Source organism: Sturnus vulgaris, chromosome 5 (genome assembly GCF_052056855.1).
Source record: "Sturnus vulgaris isolate bStuVul1 chromosome 5, bStuVul1.hap1, whole genome shotgun sequence".
Lineage (NCBI taxonomy): Eukaryota > Metazoa > Chordata > Aves > Passeriformes > Sturnidae > Sturnus > Sturnus vulgaris.
The window spans coordinates 47,301,201-47,326,794 of NC_142247.1; the positions used below are offsets into that span (position 1 = coordinate 47,301,201).

The window sequence follows — 25,594 nt, forward strand, 5'->3', positions numbered from 1 at the left end:
AAGGTCCACAGAGGAGCAGCAAAGAAAAACGCAGGGCACTAATCACTGTGCATTGCTGAAAGCTGCTAATGCGTAGCAGAACAAGACTAAACAAACCACTGGGTAAAGCAGCCAGGGAGCCGTGTCTTAAACAGGCTAGTGCCTGCTGAATCAGTTTTATTCCTCCTAGAGATAGCCTTTAGCCAGACTTCTGCTTCTTCTACTGCTTGTAGGCAGCCAATAGCTCAAAGGGTGAGATTATACTTTTAAGAACAAAGTATTTGTCACACCCATAACTTCAATTTTTTTCCCCAAGGATTCATTTAGTATATGCAAAAGAGGATATAGGCTTTGATGATTTCACAGGAGCACCAGTGCCACGGTCATCATGCTAATTTCCTTCACAGACCCTCTGGGAAGTCACAGCACAGGATGCATATTTTATCTGATAGCAATGAAACATGCATCACGTGTTGGCAGAATTATCCTCTAACTCCACTTACTGAAAGCTCGCTACTCAAGAGAAAGCCATGCAACCTTTTTCTAGACAAAGCTGAAGGGTTTGCCCAGCATTGTCAAGAACTGGAAGAAGGTCAGCATGGTAAGTTTAGCTCCCCGTTTCCATTCCATTTTTTGCTGAAAAAGGACTTACTTTCCCAGGTCTGAAGTATAACGGAGGACTGAGAACTTGGAAAGACTCAACCTTTGAAACAATTCCACAAAGCTATTAACAACCCCCTTTAAAAATACAAAATAATCAAATGCATTTTTGTCAATTGCAATTCTGCCTTAGAAAACTTCCTATTCCAACTGAAAGACTTTAATCTTTCCTCTTGCAGGAGAACATCCTATATTAGGGGCACTGCATCCCAACTGCATGTGGCACAGCCCTCATAGCCTACTGAGCAGTAGTTGTGAGAGGCGTATCCATTAAATAGAGCAACTGGAATCTGAAGGCAAATATACATGAAAGATAAAAGAGTGCTGATCTTTCTTTCAAAGCTTTCTACTGCCTCCAAACAGATTCTTTACTGCATATATGAAAGTTAGAGAGGGAGAGAGTGGGGCTGGTAAAAACAACAGAGTTTTGAATTAACTGCGTGCTGCACCAACGTCCTGGGAGGCATCCATGGGGTTGTGGCTGTGCCACCAGCATTCTGCAAGGCTACACAAGACCCTCCATTCACAGCTGAGTGTATCAAGACGGTGGGATGTCAACAGAGTTCAGCTGCAAACAGGTAACAAAAACAAGAGTAGGCTTACAGCCTCTGTGCTGCTGTGCGTCTTTGCTATTAAGACCACACAGGCACTGGGCAGAAGCTGGGCGCCTGGAAGAAGAATGTACATCTCCAGTGCTAGAAATTACTTTGTGGTGGGACCTAACCTCCGCCACTGGCAAGGAAGGAGGTAATTTAAGTAAACACATATCGAGGAATTAAAAATGAAAAATACATATCCTGTAATCAGAAGCTCAAGAACACCAAGGCCAGCAGCTCTGCCAGAGTTAATGGCAGAGCAAGGACTAGACACCATATTTAAGTTTCTGGAGAGCTTACTCCCAAAGCTTCCTGGGAAGTACAAAAATGCAAAAATAGGAATCTTTATGGGAAAAAAATAGGTAGGGTTGTCTAAATATTAACTCAGGAGAGAGGACATTGCTCTTTTTCAACCCTCTCTGAGCCTCTCTATTCACAAACACAAAAGCGCAGCTCCCTCCCAGCTTACTGTGCATGCATCATTCAGGTAAAACCTTTAAAACGGTAGCTGCCTGGAAATCCAGAATCCCTTGGCAAATACAACTTTCAAATGCCCGTTTTGACAACTTATGTCAAAACTGGCCCCACATCACCTTGTGCAGAGCCTCCCTTTGCTTCCTTTGGTAATTCTACTGGTACTTGGGACTTGGTATTCTACTGTTTTGAAACTGGGTTACTTTGGTATTTCTGAACTTGTTTTTCTGGTGTTTTGAAATTGAGAAACTTTGGTATTTTGGAGCTTGGTATTCTACAGCTCTGAAACTGAGTTACGTTGGTATTTCCTATATTGGCATTTTGAAATTGAGTTACTTTAATATTTCTGTAATTGCTGTTCACGGAATTTCAAAATGGGTTACTTTGGTATTTCTAGACTTGTTGTTCTGGTGTGTTGAAACAGGGTAACTATGGTATTTCTGAACTTGGTATTCTGGCATTTTGAAACTGGGTTATTTTGGTATTTTGGAACTTAGTTTTCCGGCATTTTGAAACTGGGTTACTTTGGCAATTTGGGACTTGGTATTCTATGACTTTGAATCTGGATGACTTTGGTATTTCTGAACTTGGTATTCTACTATTTTGAATTTGGTTACTTTGGTTATTTCCTAAATTGGTATCTTGAAACTGGGTTACATTGGTATTTCTGAAATTGCTCTTCTGGTAATTTGAAACTGGGTAACTTTGATTTTTTGAACTAAGTATTCTACTTTTTTGGAACTGGGTTAGTTTTCCATTTGTGAACTTGGTATTTTGAAACTGGGTTATTTTGCTATTTCTGAAATTGCTGCTTTGGGAATTTGAAAAAGTCTTACATTGGTATTTTTGAACTAGTCTTTCTGGTGTTTTGAAACTGGGTTACTTTGGTATTTTGGAACTTGGTATTTTGAAATTGGGTAACTTTGGTATTTCTGAACTTTCTATTCCTGTAATTTGAAGTAATTTGGGTAATTCTGGTGTTCTGGTTTGGAACAAATCTGGAAGGGAACTTCCAAAGGGATGTTTCGATAAAGGGCAAAATTAAAAAGAGGTCCTTCCTCTTACCTGTTCAGGAGACAAACCTCCTTCAAGAAAAGTGGAAAAAACTGTTTATTTAACAAGCAAAGTATCACAAACATGAAAAAAATTGAATAATATTAAGCAATGGAACCTTTCATTGTTTGAAGAGATGGCAAATTCAGAGAGAGTCCTTTTTGTGGGGTGTAGCTCTGCTGGCTCAGGCTCCTATCAGTCCCTCCTATGCTGGAAAATGCCGAGTCCCGGGCCCCAGTGGACCACACTGTTGAGCTCCTGGTGTTTTTCTGAGTTTTTGGTCCAGATCAGGGCTGATCAGTTCCAAGAAAAATAAAAACCATAGTCCAGGTAACTTCACTGTCTCAGCTAGATAGAAACACTAACTAAAAACAAAAGAGAGCTCTCTCTGGCTGTCTGTGCTGCAGACAACAATTTATGAAGCGTTTATGGAGAAGTAATCCTTGTGCCCTTCTATTAAGATTTTTAAGATATGTGCTCCAGGTTTTCATGCTCTTAATTTCTCTTTTCTAGATGAAACCACTGACCCAGAAAGTTCTTCCAGAGATTAAATTGGAGCCCCATGAAGTGGATCAGTTCCTGAACCTCTCTCCTAAGGAAGGTCTGCTAACTACCAAATGAACATGTAGGGGGAGATGGACAGAAAGTACAATAAACGTACTTTACCCTGATTAAATATTTGGATTTCTCATTCACCATGTTAGCTTTTAGGCTGAAGCAGTTGTTTTATAGGGATTCAACTCAGGCTATTGAAGAGCCAGAGTCTCTCTGAGCCTTTATGTGAGGTTTTTTTATTTTTTCTTTCTCCCCCCCCCCTTCCCCCCCACCCTTTTCATCACAAAGAAAACGATCCCTTTTCCTGTACAGGGTATTAATAATTGTGCTGAAGGGAGCTTTAATTAATTAAGTACAGGATTATTTAGGATAGAAAAGAAATAAATTTGAGGAGACTTAGTTAAGGTATGAGAAACTTTACTGTTAACCTCCGATGCAAAAGCAGGATGTGAGTTTATATGAGAATAAAAGTTAGGTGAATCTGTTTGTAGCATATTAGTTTTAAGAACAATCATTATGTCTTTTTACTACACTCCAATGTGGAAGGAGGAGCAAAGATCCCTGCCCTGAAAGCTAAACACAATTAAAGCCAAGAACACTTTGGAAGAATTAGGCGTGAAATCTGAGCAGAGAACTGCATTTCAATTAGAAACACTTGATATTCTGTTAGTGAATTCATTTCTGTAGGTAAGTAGTAGGAAGCTCTAGGGAGACAAGCAAATGATGTAGCAGGTGGATAAAGGGAGGCTGTATCTCAACTCAGGTGTAGATTTGTTTGCTCACTTTATGGGATTAAGGGCCTTTCGGTTTTTCAAATATGTTTCTTCTTCTGGCAACTGCAAGAGCTAGCATGTGAGACAAAAAGAGTATTATAGGTGTTTTTATTACTATTTTTCTTCCATCCTCCCTCACCACCCATTTGATCTTTTCAACTCAAATTTGCAGAGCATAACGGAGGTGGAAGGTGGGAAATTAGCCCTGTATCTTCCTAGTTCAAAATTCAATTCCTGTAAATTTAGCTCAGAGAGAAAGTGACTTAGTTACGGCTGTTTTGAGCAGCTGCTAAATTGTCCATTTAATGAGAGAGGTGAGATGTGCCCCATTTCTCTCAGACCAGACCCATTTGATCGTAAGCAGCACTCTGACAATTCTAGAGCAGGTTCTTTTGGCTGCAGTTGAGGTTATCTTATGGCCCTGGATAGACAGTGTGAGAGAGGCTCCTGTGGTGGCTGCCTGTGCTGCTCCTGCTGGATCTGTGCATTGCAGCCTTTGCTGTCACTAGGCTGTCAGTCACTTCTCAGCTGTGCCAAATCACATCCTTAGGAGACCTTTCTCTTCTTCCTGATGATATGACTCCTTGGATGGGATCCCTTCCCTTGCAAATACTGGGAAATTGTTTAATCCATGGCAAAGTTAGAAAATACTATTGTTTTCGGAGAGAAAGTATGCTGGCTCAGAGCCCCTCTGTTAATGTGGTTTCCCAGGAAGAGGGAACTTGTACTGTGCATTATACATGAGCCTCAAAGCATTTGAAGATGGAGCTGGAGTGTAGGTAGACGTGACTGGAGCATATGCACAGAGCCCTGTTTTGTCTGTCAAACCTAAAGATAGCTGCTGCATTTCATTCCTTCTTTGGAGACCTGCGTGCTCCAAACCTCTTCCAAGTTGCCACTCTTGCTTGATCCATTTTTTAGCAGACACTCCTAGTTTTGGAAACTGTGGTGGTGGCAGCTGTAGTGGCAATTTAAATCAACACCTTAAACCCTTGTGTTACTTTGTCTCTCTTGCCATTTAGCAGTGGATCCCCTGCACTTGCCTCCCACCCCTCCGAGCAGCCATGACAGTGATTCCGAAGGGGCACAGAGCCCAGCTCGATCACTCCCTCCTTCCAGCCCAGTGCAGCTCCAGGCCACGACTAAGGTTGTGTCGCGCACAGCTTCAGTGCTCTCCAATTCCCCTCTCCTGACTGCACCACATGTAAGTTGAGCTGCCTTTCCTCCGCCATTTATCTGTGTCTTTTTTTTTTTTTTTTTTTTTTTTTTTTTAATTGACAGAGATTTGCCTACTTTCTGTTGTTGTTTCAATGAATTAATCTCTGGTCAAAACTGCAGATCCAGTAATTCTTGCTCACTGGTCTGTTCTGTTCCCACAGGGAACAGCGTGTGCCTCTCCTCTAAGTTGGTACAGGGTTCACTGGTGTTATTAGGTTTATCCCATCATGGACTTGTGTTTTGCCTTAGAGCCCAGCCCTGCTGGGTTGACCTGTATATGGTAGATCTGCATCTGTCCTCTTGTCACATCATTAGCAAGTGGTGATCTTTAGGGAGGGATTTTCAGTAGTGTTTCTCATATGTCTTTTTCCCTGTTTGAGCCAAAGGCAGTTCTACTGTTGGCCTCAGTGTGTACAGAGCTGGGCCAAGAGCAACTGTTTTCAGGGAAAACTTGTCCCAAAGGTTCGAACTCTGAATGGAAGGTACCTGAAAGGTTTTCCACACATTCCCAATTGCAGGAGGCTGTTCCAGTAGGCCTAGTCCTCTCTGAAGTGAAAGACCTGCTGCCTCTCCTCTTTAACAACCTTTTCTTCTAGGACTGTGTGCACTTCCTGTTTTATTTTATTTCATTTCTATGACCCTTGAAGAAATTACAGGGGACTGGCCCCCTCATCCTGACAGAAGAAGAGAAGAGGACGCTGATAGCAGAGGGCTACCCAATCCCTACCAAACTGCCCCTGACAAAAGCGGAAGAGAAAGTTCTAAAAAAAATCCGCAGGAAAATAAAAAACAAGGTAAATGTCAGTTAGCTTTGCTGGGTGGTTCCTACTTGTCCTTCATTTTAAAAAATGCGGCTGCATTCTGCAGTAATGGTCTGTGGTACTGTTCAGCACTGTAAGTTGCCTTTTAGAAAACAAAGTGCTTTACTTTGTTCCTAAACACATCCATCAAATTGTCTGTCAGTGTGAGTGTGCCTCAGAGTAGGTATTTACCTGACCCCATTAACAATGGAGTATTTAGCAGGCAGGGTATCAAGCTGCTGTGGCTTGGCTCCATTTAAAAATCAGTACAATCCTACCCTTATGGTAGGCAAAGAGCTCTGTATTCTTTGCATGGTGAGGAAGGTGTTTTCTGTTACCTGCTTTAAAATATGACTGTGTCTTTCAGTGCACTAGTCTTTTGATCACTGAATTCAGTGACTTGTAAAGTAGATACCAAGGATACCAAATGCCCCGCAAGTATTTTTTTAAATTTATTTTTTTTCTTCTGGCATGAGGAAGATCCTAGGGAAGAATGCAATTTTTTTCAGACTTGGCCAACTCCGTTTTCTAAAGGATTTTAGCGTGTCTTTTGTGGTTACTATGTTCTGCTACTGGTTTTGCAGATATAGGTGCAAATTTGGACACACTAAATTGGAATTTGGTCTTGTAATGTGCTTTTTCAAAATTTTCTGAGGTGATCTTGTGTATTTCATGTACCAATTACGTAGAATCAGAGTCATTTATATTGAGGAGAAATCTGGAGGTCCTTTGGTCAAAGCCCTGGCCTAGAAAGCAGGGTCAGCTTAGAGTAGGTTGCTCAGGGTCTTGTCCAGTCAGGTTTTACTGTCCCAAGGGGTGATGAGTCCCCTGTGTCACTGGGAGCCATGTTCCCATATGAGGCCACTCTTGTGCTAAAAGCAAATAAATAGAATCCCTAATGTGTGATTGGAACTTCCTTTGGTGCAACTTGTATTTGATGCCTCTTGCCATTTTGCTGTGTGCCCCTGGGAGCTCTGACATCATCTTTGCTGCGTGAGATAGTTGAAGAGAGTAATAGGATTCCCTTCTTGTCCTGGCATGCTTATTGTAGCAGAGATCTGCCTCTGGGCTTGCTTCTGTACATCCAGAGGGTTTATTTCTGAGCCCTGGACTGCACTGCTGTACTCAACTGTGGTTCTGCAGCCACTGAACAGAAGGGTAAGAACCACTCCTCTGGAGCTGCTTACTGCAGTCTCATTGATGCAGACCCATGTTTGGTTGTCTGCTTTTCCAACAGGGGCACGCTGCTAACAGATGTTTGACTTGTTCATCAGGACCCCATGTCCTTGTCCGCAAATCCTTTTGAATACATTAATGGGCTTTTTCTGTCCCAGATGCAGGACGTCGTCCTGGGATCATCTTTTGGTATTTGTCCTAGGGTATCCTCTCCAGATGAATCTGATTTACTTTTTAAGGTTAGCAGGGGATGGTCTTTTTTGTGTGATTGAAAGGAGGAGTCTTGCTTCAGAATGTGGAAATAGATCAAGTCAGTGCTTTGCTTGCCAGTAATAGAAATGAGAACAAGACAGAAGCTTGAATCTGATAACACTGGGGTTTTTTAGCAGTTTATTAATTTGTCTCTGATGCTTTTGTTTTCTGTGCAAATATTTGTTGTTTTTCCTCCTTTTTCCTTAGATCTCTGCCCAGGAAAGTAGAAGAAAAAAGAAAGAATACATGGACAGTCTGGAAAAAAAGTAAGCCAGCTTCCTTCCTGTTTCAAGCAGGCCAATAGTACTAGCTGTGGGACTGGGAAGGGATCCAGCTGTGGCTGCTGGGACAGTTCCATGCACAGAGTTCCAGCTGCCATCTCGTGGCAGTGACTGAGAAAAGGCCTTGCTCCTGGCAGCTGCTTGTCGGAGTCGGGACTGTGCCCGCCTGCAGGAGGTCGCTAACGTGCCAGGAAACACTTTGCACCTTAAATTAGGCAGCCTTTGCCTAAAAGACCCAGCCTTTGCCTCAGGCAACTGGCTTGGCCTAGTGGACAGGCAGTGCTTAGGGAAAGGTGGATCCAGAGTGAGTAAATTCTGTCTTCTAGTGCAGATGAAGACAGAAATAGGAAGTGGGTGAGTCAAGACTGCCTGGGAAAATAAGCAGGACGCGGGAAAATAGCATATGGCTTATCGACTTCCCTTAGCAAGCAGGAATCCAGTGAGTGATTTGTATCCCAAATTAATATTTCTTCCAGGAGATGAATATTCTAGTATTAGTCTTATGCAATTCATCAGATGGTTCTGTTAAAACCCTTGTACCATCTATCCTTGAAGCAATTTCCATCTTTCTTCTTATCTCTTTATAGCTCTGTCTCACTTCCTCAGAGTTACTCTTCTGAAGTTCCACCTCCTGCATCGCAGAAATCAAGGCTATTTCCTTTTCCCTTTTTTCTTCTCGAAGCTATTTGGGATAGTCCTGTTTGTCTTCTTAGGAGTCACATATTTTACTCAGCCCTCTTACACGTTATATGGCAGTCCCCTTTAGTTTGGGGATTTCTAGGGACAGTTTGGAAACGGGTAGTATCTTGGGACAGTCTTTAGCACTGTTTTTAATCTTGTGGCTTATTAGTCCTCATCAACTTGTAATTTGAGGCTCTGATTTCAGAAGCGTAGCATTTGCCAGTCAGGTAATTTAACTTGTGCTGTGTGTTTCACACAATGAAGTGTGATTAAATATTACGACTAAAGTTCATAGGTGTAATGTTTCTTTAAATGTAGGCAAGATCATAGAGAAGCTCCCAGAGAAAGCCAGTTTGGCTTGTTTTACAATCCCTTGAATAAATAACGGATGTTTTTATATTTCTCTTTCATTGTGCTGTCTCCAGAGTTGAGACCTGCTCAAATGAAAACAGTGAGCTGCGTAAGAAGGTTGAAGTCCTGGAGAACACAAACAGGTAAGGTATGGAGATCATCAAACAAAACTTGGTAGCGGGATGTTACCATGAAGAGTGAAAATGTGGAGTTAAGAGATCAACTGAAATGTGAACCATAGATGTGTCTGACAAGGGTTCATGTCCGAGAAAGATGTGGAAGGCCAATTATTGTGACTGCAGTGGGATGTAAAGCACGGAGGTTTTGATGTCATGTCTTAAACTGCCTCCCCAGCCTGTGCTGTGCTTGAGAAACCTTTTAGCACTCTTCTCTGAGTTCTTCCACTGCCCAAGGGAATGCAATTAGTAATACAGGACAAAAACCCCCTGCAGTCCAGCTCTCCCAGTTGTCTTTATTGAGTGAAATTTTGCCAGGAAGCCTTAACCTGAGACATGACTCTTGCAGAAATTACAGTGATGCAACTCAAGAGTCATTATTAGTTCTTTATGCACTACTAGATGTCATTGCAATTATTGTGCAGCCTTCTAAGCGTCTCACACTCCAGAATTCCCTTCATTTGGAGGGGAAAATCACCTTCTTGCTTCTTTGTTTCTGAAGAAATGGGTGACTCAGTGGTGGCTTTTTCAAAGGACACATGGCAGAAAATATTGAATAGCTAAGCTTTTCATTGGGTGTTAGCTGAGGGTGCAGTGCCAATCATGGCTTATTCCAGTGTCAGTGTGGCAAATTCCAGTGAGTAGGTACTAGATGAGCGTACTCTTAACACTTCCCAGTTAGAGGCATTTGCAGTGATGGTTGAATATTACAAAGGAACATGATGGTGACACTGAAGTGCGGGAGGAGGTCGGATTTTGAACATAAGACCCACGATCATGAAAAATGGCCTTAGAGCTGGTCTGGCAGCTAGTGCACTGCTTGTTGAGTGACACGTGTTGTTTCTAATGTCTGGATCCAATCTCTAATTTCATGAAGCCAGACCCTGTGGCACTGTGACCTGCTGGAGAGTGTCTCCCACACACTGCTCATGCATAAAGACATCTGCTGCTTGCTTGAAGAGAGCCAAGCCATTTCTGTGCCTCTTATATATCGTCCTCCAGGGTTTGACATAAAAGAACCAAGAACTATTCTGTAGGTGTGGAGTAGGGATGTGTCACCCAGAATCTGCCCCAGAAGGTACTGAAGCCAGCCTCTCTTAGGAAAAGGTGCAGCTGTAGATTATCCCCTTGGGGACAGCATGTTGTCACCCCTGAAGTTGTTCTCCCCAGCTGAGATAAATCTGGCCAGCTGTTTTCATCTCTGAGCTGTTGAGGATGCACTGATGAGAACAGCTTTGTTGGTGTTGTCCATCCTTTCAGAAAGGACCTTTAGCATCTTCTGTATTATTTGGTTCTCTTAATTCTTTCATGCTAAATGCTCTAAAAAGTTTTAGGTAAGTAATATTATCTCCAAATCCTTCCTACTTGGGCCATGTGGGATGAGTTGCATTGTTTCCTTCCATCTGCAATTGCATCGATATTGATCTGTAATATCATGCAGAGAAGCAGATGCTCGTCCTGCTGCACAGAAATTCTCGTAATTCATGGCAATGCAGTTTTGGCTACTTAGACATAAAATCTAAATCTGTGTCTAAGATCTGCTAAGGCTTACATGTGAAGTACTGAGAAATTTGTTCAAGTGCCTGCTTTCATCAAAGCTCAGCTTCGTAACATATCATACAATAGCGTTTTCCACCTTAACTCCAAAAAGCCACTTTTCCTATTTACTGTATAATTGCGCAACTGTCTCATTCGGAGAATGGTTCCAGGCCCTGATTTAATGTACATTATGCACATTCTACCGTGAATTCAAAATGCCTAATTTCCTCATTGGTATTTGCACAGAGCCTTGGCATGACGTCCAGAAACTGTTCACATGCTTCAGAACTTGTCTTGACAGCATCCTGTAGCTGGAATTTTCATCTCCTGCATAGAGTCACAGAATCAACAGAATCTAAATTGGGAGCAGCGATGGTCAAAATTATTTAGTGTCAGTTTGGTGTGTCAGATGCCCAAATTGATGTGTTTAGGACTTTATTTCTCAAAGTACCTAGCACAGTTACGCACATATGTATCTTATTTAATATGTCCAAAGCAGAAGCCTAGTTGACTTTAGCTGTAACTTTGAGTGTTGATTTCAGTAAAAAATGAAGACATGATTGAAGATATTATCTAAAGTTAGGTCTACGAACATCAGAGCTGCTCTCCCATTGTGAAAGATTGTAAGAGTGGAAGAAAGATAACCAGGAAAAGAAGAGCTATGATTCCATGTTAAAAGGATGCATTCAATTGTAGATGTAGACCACGCTGGATTTTGGCCTTGTTGAAAAATTGGGCTGTAGTTGCTTCCCTAAAAGTTGATGAACATGTATTTCTGTCAGTCACTATCATGTTTGTGTAGTCTAGCTGGACTGAGAGGAACTGGCCCTCTGCCATCGGGGAGAACTGACTGGGGGGAGTGGGGCCAAGTGACCTCCGTGGTGTCATGTGGTACCGCCCCCCCCCAAGGGCAATTTCCAAAACATACAACTATTGAACAGCAGTTTCCTTTCAGTATGTGCTATCACATTTTAAGAGTATGTTCATCTATATATAGAAAACATTTGCATAGATACATACCTACGACTTCAGGAAAACCCTGCTTGCATTTCAAAATCTGCCTCCAAACCATGAAAACACTAGACCTTTTTTTTCTGATCAAAGTGTTCCTTCATTACTCTCAGTAACATGAAAAAATTTACAAGATTCTTCCTTGAAAGCCAGCCTTAGCCTGAAGAGATGAGTCTGAAAAGATGTCATGTCAAAGGTGCAAGTGTGATCAAAAATTTGCATTCAGGAGTATCACCCTTGGCATTCAGGCATCTTAAAAGACAAGGCAAGAGGGGATCAAAATGCCGGAGCTTTTAATTCTCATTAATCTGAGTTGGTGCGTGCTGTGTTTTTGTCAGCTTTAGTATTAGAACACTAGCATATGTTACCTCTCCTAATTTGTACGACTCAACCCCTTAAAAGAAGCCTATCCAAGTTCCTTCCTAGGCAGTTTTCTTCAAAACTAAGGAAGCACAGGATTTCATGCTTATCTATTTTGTCTTATAGCCACAAGTGAGCCATTGGTTTGAGTAGCATCTAAACACGTGGGACGCTGCTCTCTTAGAAAGCAAAGGGTGTGAGAAGAAGCTGGCGCTGGCTATTGAACTGAGTTGTCCCAGTCACCAAGAAGGATTGACCCACTCACATTTTGCCACTGAGACTAAAGGCAGAAACTGCCAGTGATCCAGAGGGTTGCAAACATTCTCTGACACTTGCCTTGTCAGAGACACCAGTGTGTCTCTGACACAGCTACCTGGGAACCAGCTCTATTTGGGCTTAAAGCATTTGGAAACATCTGGTTCTGGGTATGATGTGTTGAGAAGTGCTTTTGCTACTCCCTTCTGTTGAGTCTGTGTTTGTAAGTATCTTGATCCCTTTTCCTAGAGAAATGATAGATATGTGATCCAGTGCATGAGACTGTCACATACGGACAATGAATGCAAGTGGCTGCCAGAGTTGCTCCTGTGGAGTAACAGTAGCCAGCTGTGTAGATCTGCACTACCAAGCACCTTAAAGGCAATGCCTTGTAAACAAAAACGGGATATTTTTTCACTTCTCCAATTCCCAATCATCTAAAGATCAAGTTGCACATCAGTCTGACCCACCAAAGGTTTATCAGCACCAAAGCTGCCAGACTTCACTGATTTGCTTGGTTGTTCTTATATTTGAGACTGGTAAAGTCATTTTACCAAATCATTTTCAAGGAGAAAAGGATCTAGGTTTAAGTTGCAATGAGATATCTTGCACTTAATTTCGGGTCACCCTTACAATGTTTGACAAAGCTTGGCAGCCCTGGAGTAACTCCTTACTTTCAGACCAGCATGACATTGGTTCTCATGCTGTAAGATCTTTTATGAAAAAATTGCTGGAGATTTTTTTTTTTGTAATTCAAATGAGAGAAAATTGTGGATTTAAGTGGTCTTTGAGTTAAAATCTTACTTTAGGATTTGTCCCCTTTCCTACAAATGGGACAGGCAGAGAAGGGATCTCTGTGTAGAGTTAAAAGACAGAATAATTTTTCTCTGTCCTTGTCAGAATTAGGTTTTGGTCCTCACACCACAGGAACAGTCATCTAAAAAGTGTTTGGTGTCCCCTACAAGATGTCTTGTTTGTTTTTTTGTTTGTTTGAATTGATGTTGGATTTTTAAACAGAATACTGACTTGTGGAAGTCTCCCGTGTGTTTCTGTAGTGTTAAGTTTTGTCTACTTAATTGAAGTATCACTGGAAGCAGAAGGGAAGGCTTGACTTGGTCCTTACTTTAGTAGTGAAAGAGCCTCTTCTGAAGATGAATGCATGTGAATATGCACCAAAACCAAGACATCACAGACAGACAAAGTTGCTGGCAGTATGTAGAAGGAAGTGCAGGAGTCTTCAGTCACTTTACAGCTTTCCTATGTGGTGCTTCCATTGGCAGGGAAAAGCGTGAAAGCACGCTCACACCTCCTACGGAATTGACCCTCTAATTGAATATCCCTGGGAAATGTGTCAGACACAGTGAAAATAATCCCTGGGGGCACAGACCCCCTTAGCATGCTGTCTTGGAATTGTGTTTTCTTCTGTTAGGACGTAGCCATAGGCTGTGTATTCCACTAAAAGCATTTGTAGCCTTTCTACTGCTATTTAGAGGGAACATCATAGTTTAGGAGAGTCCCTTTTCTGCAGGGTAGAGATCTGCTCCTTTAGCCTTTCCTGGTCGAGATCATCCATGCAGCTGTCTGGTCACAAGCTTTTGCATGAGAATCTTTTGACCTCAGAATCCAGTCCTCCACCATTTCAGATTCAAATAGAGAATAAAATCACCGAGAAGTGTCTCATTTTGCCAGTGGCAGGATAAACTGATGTCATCTCTGATCAAACTTGTTTCTTGTTCTTGCCTTGGTTCTTGCTCACAGTTGGCAAATGCACCTGTATCCTGTCAGCTCCAAACACTGAGTCCTTCTCTGTTGAGAATAAAACAGTAGTTCTGCTCAAACAGATTAACGACTTGGGAAGAAGGACATCTTATGTGAAGGTATTTGCTAAATAAGGTGGGGGATATATCTTCCTCTGTGTATAGGAGACCTCAGAATACCTGCCTAATTATACTTTCCAAAAAGACTGTTTTGTAATCAGCTCTCTGGGCCCACTCTGCCCAACAGGTTTTTTAAAATGAGTGTGAAAAGGCAGAGATGAGCAAAATGTGGAGAATAGCCTCTTCTCTTTTGATTTCCTCACCAGCCATTAGCTATTTTCTCACTGACCGCTCCACAAAAAGTGGCAAGAATGATCTGCATTTCAGGGCTGCTGCTGCTGCCAACCCCCGAGCTGAGGAGGAGGAGAGCTCCTTCCTCCTCACTCTGCAGAGCTGTTCTGCATTGAGCCCAGTGAGTCAGGCCTAAAATGGGGGAAAGATTTAGTCTTCCGAAATACTACAGAAAGTTCAGGGATGAAAGGGCATTGCTGTCTAACCTAGCTGGTGGCACGTGGTGGGAATACTGTGGGTGATGTGTTCTGTGCCAGGAAATGATGTACGCAAGTCTGGTGTGAGGTTTTGGTCCTCCGGGTGCTCTTAGGCACCCACACTGTCAGGTTGTTTTCTTCTTTAAAACGCCAAGCAAGTTAATCGTTGCTATAAAGTTATTTATTGCAGAAGCAGATCAGTCTCAAAGGCAAAACAAAGCAAAGCAATGGCAAAAAGCAATGGTAAACGCAGTGGCAAAATGCAATGGCATAAAGCCATGGCATAGAGCACCAGCTCTCCCTAATGCATGCTCTTTTACAGAAACTTTCCAACTAGCTAAGACACGAACTCGGACCACTACTTCCTTAACCTATTAGAATTCTAGTTTCTTAGCACACCAGACTACGTATAAACTACGTCCATGGCCTATCTTATTCTAACTGAAAAATGTAAGCAATATTCTTAACTATAACTGTTATGTCTGAAGCTAGGTTCTTGGAGCCTTGAAGGAAACACTAGTATGTTTTTTCAACCTTCACTAGAACTTATACTACTTCTCAGGCATCTAAGACCTTTTACTTACTAAAAGCACTTAAAATGTATTCCATTTACTTACTTTCTCCATCTATTCACTTACTCATTCCATCCAAAGGCTTTAATTCAATCCCTGCACTCTGATCTATCTCTGAAGGACTCAGAGAGACCCCTTTCTTACTGACTCCATCGTCTGGTAAATCCTATGCCATGCAGTGGATGTCAGGAGGAACTGGGGAAAAATGCCAAAGGGAGCAGGGATTAAAGATGGTCTCATTTATGTGGTGGACACTGTTTGCATCTCTTAATTTGCCTGTGGTCTCTGTATTACTGAATAAAGGATTGCATTGGGCATATTGCTCTCTGTTTTAAATACTGAGTAAGAGTAAGCCATGCTCTCAAGAGCATGCAAGATATCCTTTCTCAACAAGTTGAGAAGGATCTGCTGGCCCAGATAAATCTGTGCTGTGAGAATGCCTTGTGCTCATTTCAGAATGTATTCCTGAAGTCCTTGAATTCATTAAACCCTAATTAGCAATGAGCATTGATGATTAAAAGATCTGTGAAAATAGGCAGACCAGTGTATATTGAGCTGTGAAGGCATCTCTGGGTGGGAGAATTTGCTCCAGGTGTACTTCAGCCTTCACTATTCACTGCACATACTCATTGTGCACAAGGGATACTTCTCTGACCTCTTGCAGTTGTCCTTGAACACGGAGAAGGGATAGACTCTGTCTGCGTAGGCCTGGTACCAGTGTAAAAACTGACTCTCTCATTCAGAGGACAGAGCATAGTAATGCAACTTTGTTTCAAAGGTACTGCTGTGCATTTTGTTTTATCATAATGAAACAAATAAAAGTCAAGAAAAGTAAATGCAAATTAGTCTCAAGTGATACATGGATGTGTCTGTGAAAGAGAAGGAACAGAAAGAATAAAGAACCTTTGGCTTTTCAAATCAGTTATTTCACAGTGATAACGACAGTATAGGCACAATCAACCATCTGCTGGGACTAGAAAAAGTCAAATATCACACGAGTTTAGAAAGTGCTTAGGAGGTGCAGAAAGTTGTGATTCTGGCCTTTGAGAAAAGCTGCTGACTGATGGCTTGCCATGCTTAGAAGCATTGTATTTCACCTGTATATGTGTTTGGTCTCTCTTGTTTCAGCCATGAATCGTTTTCAGCTGCTTGATTGGGTTGGACAGGACCCTATCATGAGGCAAGTGGAAGGAAAAAATCCCATTACCATATTTTCCCTCACAATCAATGAGATGTGGTGGACAGGAGATAGTGAAGTGGGCGAGGGAGGTGAGTCTCCATGAGCAGCATGTTCCAGGTCATGGCTGCAAGGTCAGCAGCACCACACTTGCAAATCTCTGGGGTGAAGGAAGGTTCCTTTGAGGTCATCAGAGATGCTGGTGCATTTGTGTGTTTCTTACTGATCTCCAGCAGCATGTACTGAAGAGAGATCTGCTGTTGACCTTCCTCAGGAGGAGAGGAGAGTGTGTTGTGTGGGCAGTTTGTAACTGGTGGAGTTTGTCAGAGGCATAGCAGGTTCTGTACTCTTACTTGTATTTCAGGATGAGAAAAATAAAGACAATTTTCTCATTGATTCTGTTATCAATTTGCATCTACAGATGTCTCATTCTCTAGATTCTATTCAGTGTGGAGTGTCTGAGGGGAAAAAAATTAATAGCATGAGCACTGTCTTACAGAAAAAGCAATGTCTTGGTTTGAACTGTGCTTCTGCACAAAAATTTGTTTGGACATGGATGAGTGGAACATTTAGTTCTGGATTGAAGTGGGAGATGGAGTGCTAATATACTTCTGTTTTCCAATTACGTCTCATAACTTGAAAATACCAATGTGTTGAAACTAATTTCTAAGTCTTGTATCACGAAGAGGATTTGGCATCCAGCTGTGTTACTTCTATGTACCTTAGGTGACATCAGTAAGAAGACAACATGGTACAGGATATCTGTCTTCAGACCAGGCCTCAGGGATGTCACCTATCATTATGTGATGAAGGGGTAAGTGAATGACAAATGTGGGTGAGGATGTAATGCCTTAATAACAGATTACTGTAGTAATTATGGTGTCCAGGAACTGTAGTAAGATACAAATGCCATAAAACAGGTTAGCAGAGCTGCTACAAACAAGTGATACAAAAGCCTATGTTCTTTGAATCAGACTCTGAATTCAGGCTTTTCATCAGGAAGTGTAGTGATAAGACAAGGAATCACAGGCTCCAAGTGAAAGAGGGACAATTTGGGTTGGACGTATGGATGTAAGCCTAACTGTCAAGGTAGTGAGGCCCTGGCACAGGTTGCCCAGAGATGTAGATGCTCCATTTCTGGAAGTGTTCAAAGTCAGGCTGGATAGGGCTTTGAGCAGCCTGATGTAGTGGATGGTATTCCTGCCCATGGCCAGAGGTTTGGAATATATGGTTGTTGGAGGTTGAATTGTTCCCTTTTCTTTCTGTGGAATTTTCCCATTGTTATGCTAAGTATTTGTGGCTACACCTTAGTAGCAATAGTTTTCTCTCACAGGGGGGTGGGGGATAGGGGGAGACCAGAAAAGGAAAGGTGGGACAGGGGCCTGGGCTCACTCTCATTCTCTCGCTCGCTTGCAGAGTTGAAGGAAGATGGCCAGGGCTCCTACCTAGCATCTTCCCCGCCATCCTACCACCGGGAGCCACATTCCCTGCCGTTGGACATCGCTCTGCTGCCTTCCCACTTCATCCTACTACCTCCGGACACTCTGCCGAGCACCACGACCGACATCGTGAGGGGGGAGTCGCTCCTCCATCCCTCTCACCTCTGGGCCGCTGCCGCCATCACCCAGCCCTCTTCAACTGTGCAGGACCTGCCCTGCCCCCAGCACCGGGAACTGAGCGTAGGGAGAGAGGGCCTGTGGCCAAAAGGGACTGGAACTGAGCTACACTGTTCTGTTTTGTTGTCAATTTTTATAGCTGTTGTTATTTCTGCGGTTTGCCTTGTTAGATATATCAATAAAGAACTGTTATTCCTATCCCCATATCTTCTGCCTGAAAGCCTCTGATTTGAAACTATAATAATTAGAAGGGAGGGGGTTGCACTCTCCATCTCAGAAGAAGGGGTTCTTGCCTTTCCTTAGCAAATACCTGTCTTTCAAACAAAGACAATGGTCTTTAGGATCCCATTTCGACCCAAACCATTCTGTGATTACAGAGTGGAAAACAGCAGCACGGTTCTCTGACCAAATTCTTGGTTTTTCTCAGCTCTCAAATCTTTGTTGAAGGGAAGATAGATTATGGTGAATATACAGATAAGAACAATGTGCGGTGACAGGCCACAACAATTATAGCAGGTAAGGAGCAAAGCACCAAGGTGCCCTTTGCCCCTTTTAAAATGGAAAGGATGTGGAGGACCTCTGAAGTGGAGCTTAGTTTGTCTTCACCCTCAGTATCCACACTCAGGGATTTTGAGAGAATGGATAGTGTGTATCAGATTTCTTCTGACACTGCTTGTGAACACACAGAAAATGAGAGTATACAGTTGCAAACTGTTGGTGTCATTTGCTTACCCCACAGAATGGATAAGGAGTAGACTTGTGCCTTGGATTGGCACAACAAAGAAAACTAGGAAACTCAACTTTTTCCTTGATCCTTAAAATAGTCTGAGTATCCTGCATCTTTATTGTGGATAGAGCTGCTACTCTGCTCCCTTTGAGTGAGGGATAAAAATAATTGGATAGTGGAGCAAACATTTCTGTTACACAAGTATGCCTAAAAAAACTAGGACAGAGGAAAAGGGAAAAAAGGAAAAAAGAACAGTCATATTCCTGGATGCTTCTGTAGCCTCTTTAAAAGCTAGCAGTGCTATAAATTACTGGAAGAGAGAATCAATTGTCTTTTTAAATTAGTATTCTCCTAATGGCTTCTTGTTCAAAAGGCCCAGTCTCAAGATGCTTTAGAAATTCCTTAGGCTTGATGAAGTAGGAGCTTCCTGTAGTCCTATAGGCTGTTGACATGGTAGTGCGCAGACTGAATTTGACAAAAGCTGTAACTGATAGAGATTGTAGTTAAAGAATTAAACCATTATTTTTAAATGTTTCTAATTTCTTTGACTGTTCAGCAGCTTTTCATCAGCTTTAGCACACTTGTTTCACAGTACATATGATCACCTTGAATTGTCTGCTTTCAGGGGACATAGAGAAAAAACCCTGTTTTGTTTTATGAACTATTATTCTGTTCCAAAATCCACATCTTAGCAAACTATTTTAACACAAATACCTGAGATTCATGGTGTGAAGGCTTGCAACAAGGCAAAACAATGCTCAAGATTAATTTTCTTCATTTCTTTTCAGATAATGCGATTTTTCTGAGTGATGGCTCAATGAGAGACAAGGTGTGATGTCGTCAGTGCTTGGATCCAGACCATTTCATGCCTCTGGTTTTTCAGTGCTTCATAATTCTGTAATCATGTATATTGCTGTAGTTTCTCTAAGAAATAAATGTAATGTTTGTTACCTAGAGAGTGCATCTGTGTGTTCTGTCTTCCCATGTACTTTCCTTCTGTTATGATCTTTTGGACTCCTTTCTTTTTTTTGTTCTTAAAAGGAAAGGTACCCCAGGCAGCTGTATCAATTCTTGAGCTGATGAATATATAAATAGGAGTCACTCACGGCATCTTCAGCTGTTTTCAAACATTCTGTCCTTGGCTGCCTTAATCTCTCTTGTGTCTGCTGGGACTGTCAGCCTGATCCCCTCTCACTGTTGACATCCCTCCTCTGTTCTATAACTGTCATTCCCTGTTTTTCCTTCACTAAGCCAGTTGGACAGTAAGTTTAAAGCAGAACCATTGGTCTTGACTAGTGCTCAGCTGGAGATTTCTGTCACAGACCCAGAGGAGGTCTCCTGTGCGTTTGCATCTGCCCCTCTGCTGATCCTAGGTATTGTTTTTCACCAAACCCTGCTTAGGTTTTGTTTTTTGTGGTATTTGGCGTAGGATTATATCAGCACTCCCATCCACTCCCTCGTTAGGGTGCTGTGCTCATGGTTTGCCATCAGGAGGAGCTGGAAGAGCGATTGCCTTGGCTGTGCCGTTGGGGAGTCCCATAAAAAATATTGCAGGTTCAGGATTCTTAGTATGGGAGTGGTGCTTGTTTCACCGTTTTGTTGACAGAGTGAGAATGATTGTATTATTGGTAAGAAGTTGCTCAACTAAAAGGTGTTTAATTCTACTACACGGAGAAGGTGAGAGGGAAACCAAAATATTAGAGGTGACAATTTCCTGCCTCCAGAGCTGGTGGGATTTTGTATCTCATCTCTCTCTGAGCACAGTGCAGAACAAGTTAATAGCCTTTGCAGCTCTTTCCCCTACAGAATTGTGGTTTTTTTTAATGCCCTGTGAACATTGTCTGTACTAACAAAAACTTCAATTCTTTCAATTCAGCAGCTATTCCTGGTTGATGTTAAAGCTTTAACAAGTATCTGAGCCCCTGTCACTGGGGCATACTGGGGTGTTGTATGTATTGCAAAAGCTTGGCTACTTAAGTAGGTTGTTATCCACAGGAGATTGTCTTTTTAAACAGAAAGTCCTGACTTTAATTCTTTTGACTACTTGTTTAATCTGAGCCTGTTGTACTGCTGTGAGAATTGTGATGGTGCTCTTGCACAGTACTGATCCAAGTACAATTTGAGCTTGGTCCACACCAATTTTTCCTGTTTACCAAAAGCTGGGGTTTGTTTTGAACTTTCTGCTAGGAGGCCTTGAGCTAATATGCTGAGCTTCTGTTCATTCAGTGGTCACCTCGTTTGCACTCTGCTGTGGTGGTGGAGCTCATGGCAGTGTCTGTTTTGGAGCCTCAGAGCTGCCTTTCCACTCCAGACTCAGAGCAGAAGTAGCAGCAAGGCTTCCCTTCACCACCACCCTGGAGTGGCCAGAACTGCCAGAACTCTCTGCAACTGCTGCATGACTCCTGCTAATCTCTGCCCCTGGCTCAAGTCGTGCTAGCAGAGCTAGCACAAGATATTAGAAAATGGTGCCAGCAAGGAAAAATATTTGCTCAAGAACTTTGAGTTTTCTTGCCCTTCCAGTTCTATTTAAAGTAGCTAGTACACTTTCAAAGGTTGACCTGCTACAAAGACAACACACACTGACTTTGAGCACGCACTGGAAGGAGGGTGCTGAATGTTCAGCACAGCTTGGCAGTAGGATAGGCCTTCCCAAATGACTCTGCATTGCCTTAGTTACAGCAAAAATAACCAGTGGCAAAGGCTTGTTGTGTGTTCATCTCTTATGTCTGCTCTGCTGTGCTGGGGCAAAGTTAATCTGTAACTAAGTAATTTCATTTATGAGAAAATCCTGTGTGAAATCAGCATTCCTGTAGCATCTGGTTTTTTTTATGGATAGGTACTTGGAAATGGAATGGGAATGGTACCATGTGAGTGAAATACAGTGATTCCTTGTTTATAACTAGGCAATGAGTGTTTTCTGACAGTGTCCCCTGGAAAATGGCATTCTGCTTTTTCTTGTCTGTGTTAACATCTTGTGTAAACCTGATGAGGCAAATCTGTATCAACCAGGATATTCAGAAATGTTTGACCTTAACAAGGAATTTATTTTATGTATTTATGGAGATAATTGGAAAAGATAAATATGGGTGACTTCTTTTTAAAATATCAGCATGTTCACCAAGTATTTGGAGCCTTTCTGAACAGCTCTGAGGCAGAGCTAGTCTGGTCTGTAAGGCAGCTCCCTGGCACCCAGTTATTTCTGTCAGCCTGCTGTAATGTGTAGAAAACACGCTTCTCCTCTGCTTGTTTTTGTGGCTGGTTTGAGGAAGACACCACAGCATTGTGCTTGTGTCACACAGCAAAGAAGGAAGAGATTCTCATTAATCTTCAGAAATTGCTCTGTCCACAGAAATTATGAGGCATGAAGAAGTAGGAAAAGGTGCTTCAGCCAAAGAATTCAAGTCCCACTTCACCAAAATAGCTCTCTCATTATCCTCTGTGCTCTGTGGGGTTGGGGCACTGTGTCCGTGTTCCCAATTACAGGTAACACTTCAGTTCAAGACCAGCCGTGCTTGTGGGGCCTGGTGAAACCCTTCCAGAGGGGAAGGAATTGCAAAGGCAGGAAAGCTGAATCAGAGCTTAGAGAAGCCCCTGGGTACAAGAGCAAAGGTTCCGGTAAAGGGAGACTGTACTTCTGTGAGTGTACCAATTATGTGGGTTTAGTAACAGGATCTCTTCAGGGCTGGCTGTCCCACTTTTTTTCATGTGTTAGAAAAGGAATAAAATGCCAGGATTGTGGGAAGAAAACTTTACTATTCAGAAGCTCACCTTCTATTTTTAACTCCAAAATTTCTGTGGTAGAAGCCTTTCTGCCGAGTAGTTGAGAGTGCCTGAATGTACAAATTAAGACTTGGTGTCTGTTTATCTTGGCAATGGTGAGCTTCTCAGCACAGCAGTGTGATTTAAATCTCATTTACACATGAAATTTACTTTGTTAGTGCATTGCCAGATACTGGGTAGTGCAAGTAAAGTCTTTGCACAACACCCAAAGAAGTAAGTTTCACAGGGTTTCTCCTGAGATATCCTCTTGTGGGCAACGTGTGTCAGTGTGTGTGAGATTTCTTTCTTCTGCTTGTTGCTTAGTCCCACATAAAAATTCAGCTCGTTACCATATCTGGCCATTTCACAAAAATCTCCAATAACTACCGTGATTAGAAATTGACTTCTCGTTTATTCTGTATATTCTTAGACCTGAAATTTGTGGTTCTGAATTTGTTGAAGTAATCTCTAGCTGTGGCTGTTTTCTGTTGCTTTCAAGGGATAAGATTTTTATTGGTAGCTGGTCAGAAACCTGGCACTTTTCATCCTGTGGGCTCTGTTGCTGCTTGTTCTTTCCTTGCTGTTTGGTTTCTCAAACCGATTTGAACAGAACGGCTGTACAAAATGGATGGTTATCTTGATCCTGGTTGTCACAAGTCAGAAAAATGTCACCTGTAAATATTTAATGAACCTTTGTGCAGCTGACCTGATTGAGAACTGAGTAATGATGTGGTCGCAGAAATTGTGGCTTCTGTAACCCAGACCTGAAAGGAGAAAGAGAACACCTTTCCTTTGCCAGGCTTTGTATTGTTGCTTGCTTTGTTCTTTGATATTTTAAGTAAGTAGTGTTTGTTTGGAGTTCTGCCTTAGCAGCCTCCTCTTTCTTAGCTGGTTTGGTTTTCTCTGTAGGTTTTCTATGTGTATTTTCTGCGTGGGCTTTTGGCTCCTTGCAGAAAGGAACAGAATTCTCAGCAAACAAAAGGTGAGCTCTCCTCTTCTCTGTATGTGCAGACAATAACTCCTCATCCTTTTATATTCTTGTAGATTTTTGGTCAATTTTTGCACTCTCCCCCTGTGCTACAGAGCGAGTTCAAACCCGCTTCAGAAAAGTAGGGTGAGGAAAGTGTCTTATACAAAAGAAGAAATTAAAAATGCTCTCAGAATTACTTGAGTTGGAACTTCAAAATACTATTATAGCTGTTTTAAGAGAAAAGTAATGAAGTGTGGAGAAACAGCCTTGATTTTCAGCAGGCTGGTAACTATTGAAATCTAACATTTAAATCTCCAGGGAGTATGGGATAAAGTTAGGAGAGCTGTGTCTGTATCATGTTCTTGTTGGTTTTAAGGTGCTTTCCCCAGTGCCTGTTTTCTGATGTAGTGTCAGTCTGTGGGCAGCAACATGTGACACATTAGACTGCTGTCCCACGTGTTGTATCAGCACACTGAATAATTAATATTCTCTGGAAAGGATTACTTTCCTCCACTTTTGTCTCTTCCTCCTTGGTGCCTTCTATGTGCTGCCAGTCTCTAGAAGAACTTTGCTATTTCAGATTTCCTTTCCCAAGAAGAACTGGTGCTGCAGCACAGACATATCAGGTCTCTATGCTGTTGGCTGCCACCATGCAAAGCAAATTGGTCACATTTATTTACAAAGTCTTGGGTAACGGTTTCAGAGATGTTGAAGCTCAAAATTTACATGTAGCCTTGAACACTAATTTTAATAATGTGTCAGTAACTGGGCAGGATGCCCAGTTACTTATGTTTATGTTCATGTTTATGTTTATGTTACAGAAATGGATAGTTTTGTGCATCAAAATATTTCTGTGGTCAAAAGAAATCTTCCAGCATACTTATGAATTCTCAGCAGCTCTGTGTCCCACAGCAGCAACTGTGCCTCAGTACCAATGACAAAGAGAGAGCTCCTGGGGAAGTGCAGAGGGGAGAGGGACACAACTTTATATGGTGCAGGAATAGTGGGAACCACTGAGAAAAGCAGTGTGCTGTTTACCCAGGGTGCCTAATTTTGTATGAGTGCTTTACACAAGGGAGAATGACAGAAGTATGTGTCTGTGCAACTTCTTCCTTAAATAAATATTTCTGCCGGAGTAATGTGTTAGGGTGAGCAAGTTCAGCCCAGTACTCCTGGTCAAATACCAGTCCTTGGGAGCCCCTTGCTCAGCAAAGGAAGCTGCACTCACCCAGTCAAGAGCACCTTCTTCTAAGGTGACTTTCATTTTGCTGGTTTACAAGGCAAACATGGGTCTTCCTTTAGACTTCTCATATGGGCAAAGCATTCATTTAGTGCCCCAGTCCCAAGCAATTATCTGGTCACAGCAGTGATTTTAGAAGGTTAGTCTCAGCCAGCAGGGTGATGGAGAGCCTTTTGCCACAAAGCCACAAAAGCTTTAAAAGTAAGAACAAATCCAATTAAAACACGGAGGTTCCTGAATAAGGAACTGACCTTTACAAATTTCACAGTCGGCATCCCTGGACTGGCACAATGGAATAGCTTTGATAACAGTGCCTGGCAGTGTCAGGACTCAAGAAACTTGTATCTCTGCTTGGGCTTGCCAAAGTGGAAGGTAGCAATTCAAGCACTGGTAATTTGGCTTTAGGTTTGGCTTCAGATGTTTTCTGTGCTGCTGAAGGCAAATATCAAACTGGCTTCTTTCACAACAACAAACTTAAAATAACTAATCTTTGCAGGAGATCTTTGGTAGTGTTAACTTCTGTTACACTTTTTTTTTTTCCTAATTAAACTCCAGCAGTTTAATAAATTTTAAAGGAACAAACCTGGTGAAATCACCATAATTTTCCCTATATTTTGTTGCTGTTGTGCCTATTAGGTGCTGGGCAATCCTTCTGGCTTTGTTTTCCTCAGAGGGTTGGTCTGGGCTCTACTGAGGGACGACTGGATGCCTCGTGCTGCACAGGCGCTGGCTCTGCGAGTGGATAAAAGTGGCTGCCACAAGAGGTGATGTCTAAAAGGAAGTCTAGGAGCGAGAGACATGCCAGGAAGTCCAATTCTGGGTCCTGCACACATTTCCAGCCTGAAAATGTCAATCAGTGCTGAGCTGACCCCACAGCACCCGGCCGTGCCTGAGTTCCGGGAGCTGCAGAAAAGCACTGAGGAATGCCCAGCTTTTTGAATCTTAAATATTTGGCACCTTTTCACTTTTAAAGAACAATGGAATGTCAGTGTTGCTCCGGCTTGGCAAGAACACAAGTCTTAAAATACCATCATTTCC

At 42.2% G+C, this 25,594-nt stretch overlaps 1 protein-coding gene across 2 annotated transcripts; it reads left to right on the forward strand.

Moving 5' to 3' along the window:
* The first annotated feature begins 3,231 nt into the window (after nt 1-3,231).
* Nucleotides 3,232-18,064, forward strand: LOC106864274 (cyclic AMP-responsive element-binding protein 3-like protein 2). 2 transcript variants are annotated; one of them, XM_088165664.1, is made up of 8 exons: nt 3,232-3,363; nt 5,113-5,294; nt 5,956-6,102; nt 7,744-7,802; nt 8,924-8,992; nt 16,196-16,336; nt 16,971-17,058; nt 17,661-18,064. In XM_088165664.1, exons 1-6 carry the CDS (start codon nt 3,276-3,278, stop codon nt 16,218-16,220), a joined length of 570 nt encoding a protein of 189 aa, XP_088021790.1. In that variant the 5' UTR covers nt 3,232-3,275; the 3' UTR covers nt 16,221-16,336; nt 16,971-17,058; nt 17,661-18,064. The 2 variants fall into 2 exon arrangements, with proteins under 2 accessions (XP_088021790.1, XP_088021791.1); XM_088165665.1 differs by having other exon boundaries at nt 3,261-3,363; nt 5,116-5,294.
* The last annotated feature ends 7,530 nt before the right edge of the window (nt 18,065-25,594 follow it).

Excerpts from the sequence above, each read along its gene's own strand:
- LOC106864274 (XM_088165664.1), top strand. The coding sequence starts at position 3,276 with ATGAAACCACTGACCCAGAAAGTTCTTCCAGAGATTAAATTGGAGCCC. Across the intron at positions 3,364-5,112 it reads GAACCTCTCTCCTAAGGAAG|CAGTGGATCCCCTGCACTTG; the intron begins GTCTGCTAACTA and ends CTTGCCATTTAG. Across the intron at positions 5,295-5,955 it reads CTCTCCTGACTGCACCACAT|AAATTACAGGGGACTGGCCC; the intron begins GTAAGTTGAGCT and ends TGACCCTTGAAG.